This window comes from Sapajus apella, unplaced genomic scaffold (genome assembly GCF_009761245.1).
Source record: "Sapajus apella isolate SASKATOON/1434 unplaced genomic scaffold, GSC_monkey_1.0 scaffold7, whole genome shotgun sequence".
Lineage (NCBI taxonomy): Eukaryota > Metazoa > Chordata > Mammalia > Primates > Cebidae > Sapajus > Sapajus apella.
The window spans coordinates 9,440,175-9,454,546 of NW_022436947.1; the positions used below are offsets into that span (position 1 = coordinate 9,440,175).

The 14,372-nt window shown below is 48.3% G+C and overlaps 1 protein-coding gene across 1 annotated transcript in view; it reads left to right on the forward strand.

Moving 5' to 3' along the window:
* PLXNA4 (plexin A4) overlaps positions 1–14,372 on the forward strand; it is a 458,024-nt gene that overhangs the window by 384,468 nt on the left and 59,184 nt on the right. Inside the window, exons 14-16 of the mRNA XM_032275957.1 lie at positions 2,855–2,972; positions 9,925–10,061; positions 12,036–12,200. Coding sequence (XP_032131848.1) covers positions 2,855–2,972; positions 9,925–10,061; positions 12,036–12,200 — 420 coding nt within the window. The remainder of the gene's footprint in view (positions 1–2,854; positions 2,973–9,924; positions 10,062–12,035; positions 12,201–14,372) is intronic.

Genomic DNA, 14,372 nt, shown 5'->3' on the forward strand with positions numbered 1-14,372 from the left:
AAATAAAAGGCAAAGATCACAAAATGATCAAAGAGCATGAATGTACAATTTATGAGATAAAAAAAGAACCAAAACTCATACGAAAAATAAATGTTTAACAGCAGTAATCATCAGTGAAATGCAAATCAAAACAATAGGGAGTGGTTTGTGAAAGTTAATGCCCAGTGCAAAAGAGGCGTGAGAAGTAGCTGACTCCTTCACTTATGGTGCAAGGGGAAATTGGGACAAACTTCCTGGAAGGAAATGTGGAAACGTGGGTCCAAAGCCTTTAGCCTGGCCATCAGACAGCTAGAACTTTCCCTAAATAACGAGAATCCACAAATATTTATTTTCAGGAATGCTTATTTCAGCCTTATTTATGAAAGTAAAAACTCAGAAGTGACTTACATGTCTAAAAATAGGGAATTCATCAATTCAGTAAATCATTTCATAAGCACAGGAAAGTAGACTACACGGCCATTCAATCTGATATTATAGAAGAGTCATAGGCATATACTCAAAGCATATTAAGCGAGTACACAGGTTCTCGGAACACAGGTTACAAGTATAATATAGAGTCTCAAATCAATTTTGTAAAAGAAAAGCAAGAACAGCCACAGAAACACAAAAATGTTGACAGTGGATATTTCACGTGGGTTTAGGGCAGTGTGGCATGTTATGTAGGCAAGAGCTTAGACTTCACAAGGAGACTCCTGGGACAGGTGACCTGGCTCTGCCACTTATTAACTGGGTGAATGTAAGCAAGTTGCTCAACCTTTTTTTTGCCTCAGTTCCTTTATTTATAAAATGAGGATAATAATGGCATCCCCCTCCCCCAGTGGTCTTAAGGAAAATTACCTTCTGAATGGTGCAACTGGGGGTTGTGTAAGTATGACAAGTGCTTTTATGTACTTTCTATGTCTTTTTAAAAACACCAAATAGGCATTGATTATGTGATCTGGACAAAAGGTATCATTTGTCCAGGACCCTTACTCAGAAGTTGTTTCTAAGGAAAACATAAAACACAGAAGCCATAAAGTAAAAGAACAACCAGCTTAACCACATAGATCCTTTTAAACTTTAGTGTGGCAACAGACACTGGAACCACAGTTGAAAGATGATAAGCGAGGAGAAAATAATTGCAATATTTATACCAGACAGAAGTTAATACTCCTAATTCAGACAGTCTATCAGCAAGAAAGAGGGCTTCAACAGAAAAGTCAAAGGAAAGGCTATGCAAGATTTTAGAAACATACCCATGTGAAAATATGTGCAAACTCACTAGCAATTTGCAAAATTAAAATTAAAATATTTTTTCCTATTGTATTAGAAGAACCTTAAAAGAATTGTTCATATCTCGCGTTCATATCAAAAGAGCAGACCATCAATAGAAGTGCATGGTCCAAACTTGTTGGAGCATTATTTGGTTCTACCTACCAAGTATTCAGTACACAAACTGACCCAACAGGTTCCCTCCTTATAAATCCATCCTACTATACAGTGCTTAATGATGTAGGTGTCAGTTGGTTCATTTTGCAGAATTATTTGGAGTAGCAGAAAAATCAGAAAAGTTCATCAGTAGGAAGATGGTTACATAAATGATAGTGCAATCATTAGATTAAATACTGTGAAGCTGCTGATAAGAAAACAGTCTTTACAAAAAAAAGTCAAGCCATGTCTGCAGGAAGGAAGGTCCATGCTATTGTGCTGAGTGAAACCAGAAGTGATTACAGCAGTGGATATGTTATGTTTTGCTTTTATTGTAAAAAACACATATATCTTTCCTTACATATGTATGTTTATAATTGTAATTGTGTATATATATATATATATATATATATGTAAAAACACATGTATGTTTGTGTGCCTGCATATGAAATACAAACATAAATATACATATGTGTGTATGAATATATGTTTATATGTATGCAAATATATATATATATATATATATATATATATATATATATATGGCAAGTTGGCTAACTTTTCTTTGCCCCAGTTTCTTCATTTGTAAAATGAAGAATACATATTCATATATACATGCATATACATATATGTTTATATATAATGTCTGCAAGGAGATATATATATACACACACACACATACACACACACACACACACTAAAGTTTTAGGTATATATATAGTTTTAAGTTTTAAGAAGAATGGGGCACTCACTTTTTACTGCCACATTCTGTACTGTTTGATTATTTTCAAAGAGTATAAGCAAATTTTAAAGCAATAAAAATTTTTAGAAAGGAAAAAATCCACATGCGTGCATGCACATGTGTGCACGTGCTTGCGCGCGCGCGCGCACACACACACACACACACACACACACACACTCTCAATATCCCCTCACCCAGCCTGGAAGCTCGGACTGGCTGGGAACCAAAAGCACTTCACTGAGGCAGCCCAAGCATTGGGAGCAGAAAGCTCCCAGGTGGGGACCAGAAAACCTCAGATCTGCTCCAGCGTCTGTGTTTGACTTGCTGTAGCCCTTGGGTAAGTCGCTTTGCCTCTCTGGACTCAGCCAGCTCTATTCCCTAAGTTTTTTGACTAGAACATGCCCTCCAGTCTAGTTGACAATTGAGTAGATAATAATGAATTAGGAGCTCAACATCTAGGGTCAGAACACAGGGACCCTCTTCTAGGCTCCCTCAAAGGAGACCCCATAGGTCAAGTTTCCTCATTGCTTGACAATTAAGGAGGAGCCCCTGCTAGGAGGAATTGGGGCTTCTCGTCCTTCTTCCCTTGCCTGGCCATCCCTGAGGTCCTACTGTGGAGAAAGGGACCCCGGGTAGGTGCTGTGGGGTGCGGGGTCTTGGCTGGGAGTCCTGTGACCCGTGGGGTTTCTCCTGTCCTCCCTGCAGGATCGTGTGTGAGATGGGGGAGGCCAAGCCCAGCCAGCACGCAGGCTTCGTGGAGATCTGTGTGGCTGTGTGTCGGCCTGAATTCATGGCCCGGTCCTCGCAGCTCTATTACTTCATGGTGAGTCTTGGCCGGCAGTGATTTCGCTGGGTACAGGCCACAGAGCTCATTAACATAATTGCTGGGTCTTCGAGAGCGCTGTTGGCAATCCCAGGGAAAGGGCCTGCCCTGCAACCTCCCTAAATTCATGAGACTCCTGTCTTATAGTGTGTGAGAGCACAGCCTTTGAAGTCTGGAAGACCTGGATTCAAATCCAGACTTTGCTGTGCCTGGCTGTGTGGCTTCAGGTAAGTGCTTTAGCTCAGGGCCCAGAGTCCCCAGGTGGGTGTGCAGCAGTGTGACATGGTAGGTAGGCAGGAGCTTGGACTTCACCAAGCAACTCCTGGGATTCGATCCTTGACTCTTTCACTTACTAACTGGGTGAACATGGGCATGTTGCTCAACATTTTGGTTTTCCCTCAGTTTCTTCTCTTATAAAATGAGGATAATAATGGCATCAACCCCATGATCTTCTGGAAAATCATATCAATGTGTTTATGACTGCCGGTATCACTTATTTTATTATTTCTATGATTGCCACCATTGCTTCCGTTCCCTGGACTGTCCCTGCACACTCATGGCCTGGTATGCCATCCTATCGCCCTCACACTTCTCCCTCGCCCCAATGTTTTAGTATGTTTTCTGCTGCTACAGAAGAATGCCTGAGACTGAGTAATTGATAAAGAAGAGTCATTCACTTGACTCCTTGATCTGGAGGCTGGGAAGTCCAAGGTCTAGGGGCTGCATCTGGCAAGTACCTTCTTGCTGCGGCACCTCGTGGCAGAAAGCGAAGTCAGGAGACTGCGTGCAGGAGAGCAAGAGCACGAAAGAGTGGAACTCCCTTTCATAACAAACCCACTCTTTGGTAATAAACACGTTCCTGTGATAGTAACATTAATCCATTCGTGAGGGCAGAGCCCTTATGACCTAATCACCTCTTAAAAGTCCAGCATCTCAATGCTGTTGAATTGGGGATTAAGCTTTCAAGACATGACTTTGGAAGATGCATTCAAACCATAGCACCCACTCACCATTATCCCTATTTCATGGCCTCACTAACTCCTGCCCACCTGTCACCTGCTTACTCAATCCATTTCCCTCTACCCACACCATTGCCCCCACCCCTCACCCCACCACCCCTTTCCCCATCCCGTGGCCTCTCTGAGGATCTTTCCCCAGTCCTTAAATTCCTTCCTGCCTGGATCCTCTCATCTCTTCAAAGGCTGCCTGTCAAGTAGTTCCAGGGGACAGAGGCTTTTGGAGATAGTGGAGACATCCCTGCCACACACACCCATCATTTTAAAAACTAAACTTCTGTGGGCGCGGTGGCCCACACCTGTAATCCCAGTACTTTGGGAGGCCAAGGTGGGTGGATCACGAAGTCAGGAGATGGAGACCATCCTGGTAACATGGTGAAGCCCCATCGCTACTAAAAATACAAAAAATTAGCCAGGCATGGTGGCAGGTGCCTGTAATCCCAGCTACTTGGGAGACTAGGCAGGAGAATCACTTGAACCCGGGAGGTGGAGGTTGTAGTGAGCCGAGATCATACCACTGCACTCCAGCCTGGGTGGCAGAGCAAGACTCTGACTCAAAAAAAATAGGAACTAAAAACTAAACTTCTCAGATTAATGACAGCTGTAATGGAATAATTGCCTCATAATTCTGAGCTGCTTTTGGAGGCTAGAAGCCTGAAGTGATGGATTTTAGGCCTGGCCATCAAATGCCCTGAAATATGTCATGGGGAGTTTGGCTTTCACTCTCCTTCCTCTCTCTCTCCCTCTTTCCTCCTTCTCCCCCTTTCCTTCCTCTCTCTCTTTCCTTCCTCTCTCCCTTCCTTCCTTGCTTCCTTTCTCCATCCCTTCCTTCCTTCTTTCTTTGCTTCCTTCCTCCCTCCCTCCTTATCTCATCTGCCTTCCGCCTCCTCCTCCTCCTTCCTTCTTCAACTGACAGCCATTGATCACCTTGCACAGTGCCTCTCACTAGATTATTTAATGAGTGCTTGTTTAATTGAGTTGGATTGTATGACTTGATGGCCCTGGCTGTGAAGGTTAGGATGATGAGTAAGACCCAACATAGCACCTCCCTCAGTGCCATAGACTCGAAGGGGAGGTGAAAGCAACTGACCTCAAGTACTTGACACAGACGTGAACACGGTCAGGGCCAAGCCTTAGAGAAATGTGAGTGTCATGCTGCTCCCTCCCTGCCAGATCAGCCAGATGGGCCTGGGGCTGCATATGCTCCACCTCTGCTCTCTGAGGGCCAGACACCCTCTGGATGCAGTTGGCTGTCACTGAATGCACATGGGAACTCATAAAATGAGAATAACATGCACGTATAACGGGGCTCATGGAAGAGTCGTTTTCCTTATTTGTTTAGGATTTATACCCACCACCTTCTCCTGAAAGCATATGAGGGAATTTCCAAGTTGACCCCAATAGACATTAAGAAAACTGATGAGAAATGTGTATATATTTGCATAAAGCATGCATATATATATGTGTGTGTGTGTATATATATATAGTATATGATATAGGCATAGAGAAAGAGAGAGACAGAGACAGAGACAGATTGAGATGCAGAGATGACATTTGCCAGGTGTTTGCTAAAATTGGGCATGAAATCTGGCTTTGAAATTTCCTGGCAGCCGAAGTAAAGCGGGAGGAAGCTGCTGCATGGCCAAAGCGAGCCCTGGACTTCCTCGGCCAGCCACGGCCCAGAGCAGTGCTCCATCCTGTGGTCCTTGGCAGTGGCCCTGGATGACAAAGTGGACAGGGCTAGAGCCACTTCCACCTCATCAAGTTGATGCTTCTTTTGAACCGTAGCTGCCTCTGCCCCACATTCCCAGTCAGGCCCCTCACTCCTGTGGCTGTATCCTGCCATCATCTCCATGTGGCCCAGCCAGGCTGTCAGCTCCCATGAACAGTTTGTCCTCCTCTCTTGCCCATCCCCATCAGTGGCGCATCCTCTGGGCCTGCAGTCCTGCTGGGCTGTGGCTCAGCGTCCCTTCATTCTTGACATCAGTCTGGCACCATGTCCCGGAGTCTTCCTTTTCCCATTCTCTTTGCCATCACAATGACCTCCTTAAATCCTTCCCTTGCCTTTCCCTCTGAGCCTGTTGTAATCCATCTAACATGTCAGCCACCACCTCAAGAAGAGCCAAAGCTCCCCCTCCCTGTAAGACATTGTCCGAGGTCCTCTGTCTTCTTCCCCATTCAATCCTATTTCTCCAGCCTTTGCATTGTCTGCCCCCTTACCTTCTCCATCTCCTTCCCCTGGTTGCAGGAGCCAGATCTTCCTCATTCTTCAAAGCTGTGCTCAGGACACAGTCCTCTGTCTGTGAATGCACAGGCCTGAGCTGTGGATACCCACAGCCCCTGCGCCCCACCTCACTTACTAGGACTCCAGGCGTCTGCCTGCATTGCACCAGTCTTGGATCCTCTTTGTGCCCTGTCCCTCTTGTCAAACCAGTCAGTCTTGGGAGCCACTTGCTTTGGCCAGCTACCTGCCCAGAGCAGTTTTCTATCCTGTGGTCCTTGGCAGGGACCCTGGAGGACAACGTGGACAGGGCTAGAGTCACCTCCACCTCATTAAACTGATGCTCCCTTTAAGCCTTTCTGCCTCTGCCCTGCATTGCCAGCCAGGCCCCCACTCCTGAGGCTCCATCTAAGATCAGACAAAGCCCAGGACCTTCCTTTCTTTGGCAGCCCCACAGTGCACAGACAACACTAAATCTCTGGGCATAGGTGAGTCTCCTGGGGTGGGGGTGGGTGGGCATTAAACAAAGTGCTCTGGACCTCTCCCTGCCACCTCCTGCCGGGACTAATTAAATCCAGTGCTACAGCTCCCGGGTAATTCTGAGATGCAGACTAAGCTGAGGTCCCCTGACCTAGGAGAAAGGACGTTTCCTGAGTAGCTCCCATGTGCCGCTGATGCACTCAGCTACTGCCTTTATTCTTCTAATGAGCCTGTGTGCTACACGTTGGAAAGTCCCATCTCTGGAAAGTCTCAGGAAGAGTCCAGTCTTGCCTGTGTGATTGTTCCCACCCTGGAGAGGTGTGTGATTGAATTTGGGGTATTAAGGGAGGCTTCCCAGGAAAAGCTGGAGGGAAAGATGGGATTTGTATAATACAAGATAGAATGTAATTTTCCATGTGGTTCTAGAGTGGTGGGAGGCTGTTCCCAGCATAAGGTGTGACAAGGTAGTGCACCAAAAGATGGGAAGCAGAGGGAGAGGGAAGTGGGCGGGTGGCGGGGAGGAGAGGCTGAAGCAGAGGCAGGTCAGGACAGCTGACAGAGACTGCTACAAGGCCGATATGCAGAGGTCTGGTGGGGCCCTGAACCTCAAAGATATGTGTTGGCTGGGCGAGGTGGCTCATGCCTGTAATCCCAGCACTTTGAGAGGCCAAGGCAGGGGGATCACAAGGTCAAGAGATCAAGACCATCCTGGGCAACATGGTGAAACCCTGTCTCTACTAAAAATACCAGAATTAGCTGGACATGGTGGTGTGCACCTGTAGTCCCAGCTGATCAGGAGACCGAGGCAAGGGAATCACTTGAACCCAGGAGGCAGAGGTTGCTGTGAGCCGAGATCCTGCCATTGCACTCCAGCCTGGGCAACAGAGTGAGACTCTATCTCAAAAGAAAAGAAAAGATTTGTGTCATTTTTCTACTTAAGAAATATCTTTGAGGAATGGCTCTGGTGCCACATGTCCACTTGGGAAGACTTTTAGGGAGGAGGAATAGTGCTAGGGACCCTGGTCTGTTTCTCTGGCCCCTTGCATTTAAGGGTTCTGTCATTGAGGCCCACCCCCATCCCTTGCATAGAGTTTCCGGGGATTCCAGGTGGAAGTGAGGGACAGAGGTCCCCATGAGTCTTCCCAGAGACAGAACCCCCCTCTATCACACTTCCCAGTGTCTCTGAGCCCTCATGGCCTTCTCCTCCACCAGGCAGCTTACAGGTACACGCTGTGGGCCCTACACAGAAGCCCCTAGTTCCCCTGGAGTTCTGAGATAGCCAGGAAGCCCCTTCCCCAAGACCTGGGGCATACTGGGGAGACCCTTTTTAGTACCAAGGCTAGGGGCAATATTTACCCTCTCCCACAATCAAGACAGAATCCAATGTGTGGGTTTAGTCATCAAAAACCCAAATGCCAAGGCCCAGGGGCCCCAGCTTAGCACCCTGGGCTGTCACTAGCTGTTCCTAGCAGACTCCATGCAAACAGTGCTTTCCCTCTTCCCTCTACCTCCGTTCATGGAGCCAAGTGAAGAGGTGGCAAGTAATGCAGAATTTGATTTCCCGTGGAAACTCACCGTGAAATATTTATGAAGCATGGCTTGAATAATTAATAGCTTTTCACAACTCTAAAACATGTATCCATAACATCCTCTCCCCACCAGTGAGACCCTTGATAGTGCCCTGGTAACACCTGCAGGGATTATCCACTCTACCCCTTCTAAGAACCTTCACCCACAGGCTGCCAGGGAGCAACAACCCCCATCTATTTTAACTTACCTGAGTTCTACTCTGTCTCTCTAGGACCATCCCTGCACCGAAGCCTGTGTTTGCAGTCCCTGCCCACCCCGTCCTTTTCTCGCTGGGAAGGTTGGTGGGGCTCCTTTAAGGTGGGGCACAGGTACCATTTGAAGAGGTACTGCAGGTTACAGAACAAGAAAACTGCCAGAGGCCTTGGAGATCACCACTTTTTGGCTCAACCCCCTGATTTTGTTGATGAGAGAGGTTAAATGTCTTGTCCAGGGTCATACAGTGAGATCCAGGCAGAGCTGAGAAGGGAGGGCTCTTTCCACAGCCTCATCCCACCCTCTTCCTGGTCTCCAGTTGGGCCACAATGACAAGCTATTCCTTGGCTTGGTCCAAGGAATAGCTTGTCATTGTGGCTCAACTGGATGCTGTTGAGCATGTGTTACAGGGATGCTAGATCTGGGATTCAGAGACGGGGCGCTGGGACCTGGTGAGGCAGGTTAGGAGCTGTGGTCTCTGTGTGTCCCCACCTGTGTGCCCTGCTCCTGGACCTGGAGGCACATGTGCCAGGTGATAGGGAAGCTCTGGGGCTTCCCTATCAAAGCATCTCCAAGGGGAGGTTGCCAGCCTGCTCCGAGGAACTGAGTGGGTTCGACTTTTGGTGCTGAATTCTTTAAGGAGGAGGTAGCTAGAGAAGGGAGAGAGAAATCTTCATTTAAATGCAGATACAGGCTTCTCACCTGGGACTGAGGAAAGTTTTTCCATTAAAATGCTAATGAAAGAACAAACTGCAACTCCAAATCCCCAGCTGTCAAGAGCTTTTTTCTGCCCTGCCCCCCACCCGGACTCCTCACTGGTCCCATTCTGGCAGAAGGCTGGGGGCAGCCCTTGAAAGCAACTGATTCTTTTCTGCTTCTCTCTCTGAGTTTCCCTGGGGCTGTCACATCCCATTGCTCTGCCACTGGGTGCTTTGGGCAGCCCTTTGTAGAGATCTGTGGGAGAGACAGTTTACTACCCAAGAATAGAGCTATAGGTTAGAGAGGGGTTGAGCACTGGAGCTCTGGGGTCACATCTCAGTTATGCCACTTTTTAGTTGTGTGACCTTAGAAAACTAATTTAACATCACTGAATCTCTTCTGTAAAATAATGATGCCTATTTTATAGAATTGATTGGTGATTAAATTATATATGAGTATATAGGGATATATACACATGCATGTATAAGTATAAAGACATACAGTCTGACACTTAAAAATAAGTACATGGCAGCTATTGTTATTTCTATGACTAAGGTAGGCATGCAGACTCTCAGCGTCTGGAACATTGCCTATCCACACAAGCCTAAGAAAACTGCTCTGGTTCTCTTGGAGACCACTATTACCAAAGATTCCAGAAAGCAGCTTGGGGGGAGTGGGGTGCTGCCTCACACCTGCCCAGAAGCCACCTCCACCCCTTCCCAGCTGTGTCTCAGGCCACATCCTTTCTACACAGACACTGACTCTCTCAGATCTGAAGCCCAGCCGGGGGCCCATGTCCGGGGGGACCCAAGTGACCATCACAGGCACCAACCTAAATGCCGGAAGCAACGTGATGGTGATGTTCGGGAAGCAGCCCTGTCTCTTCCACAGGTAACCAACCCAGAAGTCCCCTTTCTGCAGCACTAGAGGCGAAAAGGTTAGACAGGTAAATCATTTCAGGGCAGCTTTGTTTTTGTTGCAGAGAGTGGGGAGGGTATGACCACCTGACAGGTTCTTCTCGCCAGCTGCACAGATGGAGCCAATTTAGTGAGACAGCATTATTGCAATAGAGAAAGAATTTAATAAGTGCAGAGCCGGCTAAATGGGAGACCAAAGGTGTATGACTCAAATCAGTCTCCCTGAAAATTTGGAGACTAGGGTTTTTCAAGGATAATTTGGCAGGCAGGGGATTAGGGAGTAGGGAATACTGATTGGTTGGGTTGGAGATGAAATCATAAGAAGTTGAACCAGGTTCTTCTTGCTGTCTTCAGTTCCTGGGTGGGACCAAAGAACTAGTTGAGCCACATTACTGGTCTGGGTGGTACCAGCTGGTCAGTCAGAATTTAGGATCTGAAAAATGTCTCAAGCAGTAATCTTAGGTTTTACAATAGTGATGTTATCCATAGGAGCAATTGGGAACATTCGGAATCTTGTGGCCTCTGGCTGCTAACGTCCCTCCTGAGTCATAATTTCTGATCTTGTAGCTAATTAGTTTTTCAAAGGTGGTCTGTCTGGTCCCCAGGCAAGGAGGGGGTTTGTTTCAGGAAGAGGTTGTTATCATCTTTGTTACAAAGTTAAACTATAAACTAAATTCCTCCTATAGTTAGCTTGGCCTGTACCCAGGAATGAACAACGGTAGCTTGGAGGCTAAAAGCAAGATAGGGTCAGACTTCCACTGTCATATGTTTCTACGTCAGACTTTCCTCACTGTCATAATTTTTGCAAAGGCGGTTTCCATCACCTTTGACTTAGAAGTACTCCTCCTGCCTAACAAAGTGGACGTGCTCTTTGGGGGAGGATTTGAGCTCCGTCTGGAGCCCTATCAGCCCTCCCTTCCCTGGATGGGCCCCATCATGCTGCATGGCCCAGCAGTTAGCCCCGGTGCCCCCCATAGCACCCACTCTGTAGAACCATAGGATACCCCAGAGTGCAATTTGGAGTCTACAACTAAAGCCTGTTCATCAGGATCAGATCCACTCCGGAAGCTGCAGAGCCAGCCAGACCTGCTCAGAGATGGTAGGCGCAACAACCCCAGTGGCTGAGGTTGAACCTGCAACCAGATGACCTTGCCTCCCCTGGTGGCACTGCACAGCCCCAGAAGGCACACCTGCCATGAACTGGAGCCTAGGGGGTAGGAGCAAGGCAGGAGGACTCTAGTCCAGTGAAGGACTCTAGGTGATGCGGCTAGAGATGCTCCCTCAGCTGGCCTCAAGTTCCCCAGAGAGAGGTTTCCTCCCCGAGAGAGCTGTGCTGAGGGCTATGTCAATTCCCAAGTCAGACCCGGCCTGACCTGGCATTGGTAGTGTTAAGGAAACAATTATTCTCACACTTGTTACAATGGTAGGGAAGACTTTTCTCGGGACTCGGGATTGCAATTGGTGTCAAGACTACTGCAACAGGGGAAACAGATGGGGCTCAACTCCAAATACTGCAAAGACAGCAGGGGGTTTATAGCCAACAAGCAGAATAAGGGGCTCAGTGAATGGAAAATCACTAAGAGGAGACATCAAAGTAGGCAGGTTCGTGCTAAACCAACTTAACTTGATTCTTGCTGAAGGCAGGCCAGGGTGATCAGATATCAGGTGCGGGCGGATTCTCCCCAAATAGATTTAGCCGGATTCATGCTAAAAACGGGGCTAGACAGGCTAGACGAGGCCTGATTGAAAAGAGGGCTCAGAGGAACCTGTCTAAAGTATGACCAAGGAGAGAGTCTTTGACACTGGCTCTCCAGCTTTCTCTCTGAGAGCACCCACCCATGGCCTCTGAGCACCCTGACATGCAGGGAGGGGTGTGGGAGGGCCCTGACTCAGTACCTCTGTCCTCCTCAACACCACGCGCCCAGTGCTCTGTCTTCCCGCCCTCCAGGCGATCTCCATCCTACATTGTCTGCAACACCACGTCCTCAGATGAGGTGCTGGAGATGAAGGTGTCGGTGCAGGTGGACAGGGCCAAGATCCACCAGGACCTCGTTTTCCAGTACGTGGAAGACCCTACCATCGTGAGGATTGAGCCAGAATGGAGCATCGTTAGGTAGGAGCTGGCCCAAGCAGACCTTAACGCTTCTGCACCTCTGTTTCCCTTCCCTGACTCTCAAAAGCCAAGGAGACTTCAGGGGGCCCAGTCCTGCTTGGGTGACTGATGAGCTGGGACTGGTTCCAAACACACCCCCAAATCAGACCTTCCTTCTACTATGGTTCCCTCCTTCCACTGAGAGCACCTCTGTGCCAAGCCCAGCCTGAAGGCCAAGCTCTGAACAGCAAGAGCCCACCTTTTCTAGTTTAAAGACAGGCACTGTGCTAGAGGCCATGTCCCTATGCTGCAGTGACCATTGGGGGTGCCAGACTACTTTTCTCACTTCTGATAAACATAGGTGCTAATTCTGGTCCCACCTTCAGGCTGAGGGTTGTGGGAGAAGGAGTTAGATCAGGCCTGACTACTCCTTGGTCTGCTATTGGGGGAAGCTGTGTCCTGAGCTTGAAGGCCCCATCTGGACACCCAACCTCTCTGCTCCTGGCTGCCTGCTTACATTTCTCCTCCCTTTTGCTGTAAACTCCTCAAGGGTAGAGTTGAGGTCTTGTTCCCTGCTCTTTCTCAGTGCCCAGCCAGATGCACTGAACAGCTGTCCCTGAGGGAGGGGACCAGGCATTGGATGTTGGTATAGAAAGGCCCTGGGGCAGGGACTTGGGGACGTTCATTTACCTTGGGAAAATTTGTACTCTTTCTGGGCCTCTGCCTATTCAGTGATTCACCCATGGATTTTGAAATCCTAGTATCTCTAGGGTCCCTGGGGTGGTAAGTCTCCCATCAGGGGAGAAGGGGCAGGCACACGGCATGAGTCTGCCTTTCCAGGCCCTGGATGGCACATGGAAATGAGACGATGCTACAGAGGGGACCCCACAACAAGGCTCACAGAGGTCACTGGGAAATTACTGTGTCAGGGCAGTGTGGGAAGGATCTCAGCCCAGCTCCACGGCTCACCAGCCCAGTGACATTAACAGTGATCTCGCCTCCCTGGGGCCAGAGTCCCTCATCTGTCCACTCCCTCCTAGGCAGCTGAGAGACTAAAGTGAGATGCACATGTACAGTGCAGTGCCTGGCTCGGCCCCTCCCCCTGCCCCCTGCTGGGTCCAGGCCTCTCACTGCCTGCTTCAGCTCTCAGGGGTCTGGGGGAGTGAGCAGGAAGTACACGCAGAAGCAGGCTCCCCGGGCTGAGGGAGGGAGCAGGGGTGTGTCCAGTCCAGGGAACAATCTTTTTTTAATCCAGGGATCAGCAAACTCCAGTCTGTAGGCTGAATCTGGCTAGCCACCTGCTTTTGTAAATAAAGTTTTATTGGCGCACAGCCATTTTCATTCGTACATGTATTGTCTATAGCTGCTTTCTCACTATAACAGCAGAGTTGAGTAACTGCGACAGGGACCATATGGTCTGTAAAGCCTACAATATTTACTATCTGGCCCTTTACAGAAAGAGTTTGCCACCCCCTGCCTTAAACCCGAAAGAAAGACAGCCTTTGCCTGCTGAGATGAGATTTGGCCGTCCTCAGCAGTTACTCTACAAGGCTCAAACCTTCTAAGCTTTAGCCATGAACTTAAAGCAGATGAAGACCAGAAGGCACAGAGAGGAGAAAATCACCTGTAGAAAGCCATGCTGGGATTTGTCCCCAGAAAGTTGATGCAGCCCTTTGTGTCTTAGTCAACAAACTTTGCAACTTTCTGCGAAATTCACAGTCTGGTGTCATTCAGTTCTTCTCTGTGCCATCCTCACAGAAGTAGAGTTGTCACCCTTCCTGGCACTCAGGTGCTGTTCCTGCATTATGCTCCCACTAGGAGGGAAGTTGGAGACAGACATGGTCTGAGTCTGCCAGCCAGCTCCAGGGCTTTTGTTTAAGTTGACAAAGTCTGAGGATGGGGGTAAGGCTCTGCTCTTATAAGCAGCCTCGGTTACTCATGAACAGCGATGGTGAGCATTTGATAAATGTGTGTTGAATTGGTGATGGAGAGGACTGGGAAGATGACTAGAGCCCAGAAGATCATCTCCAGCACTGTCATGTGTGCAAGAGCCTCTCTGAGTTTCACAGGAATCTTCCTCTGTGTGTGCGTGAATGTGTGTGTGTATGTGTATGTGTGTGTGTGCGTGCGCAAGCGCATGTGAGCACGGAGAGGGGGAAGCAACTGGCAATGTAAAGACAGGCAGATGCACGG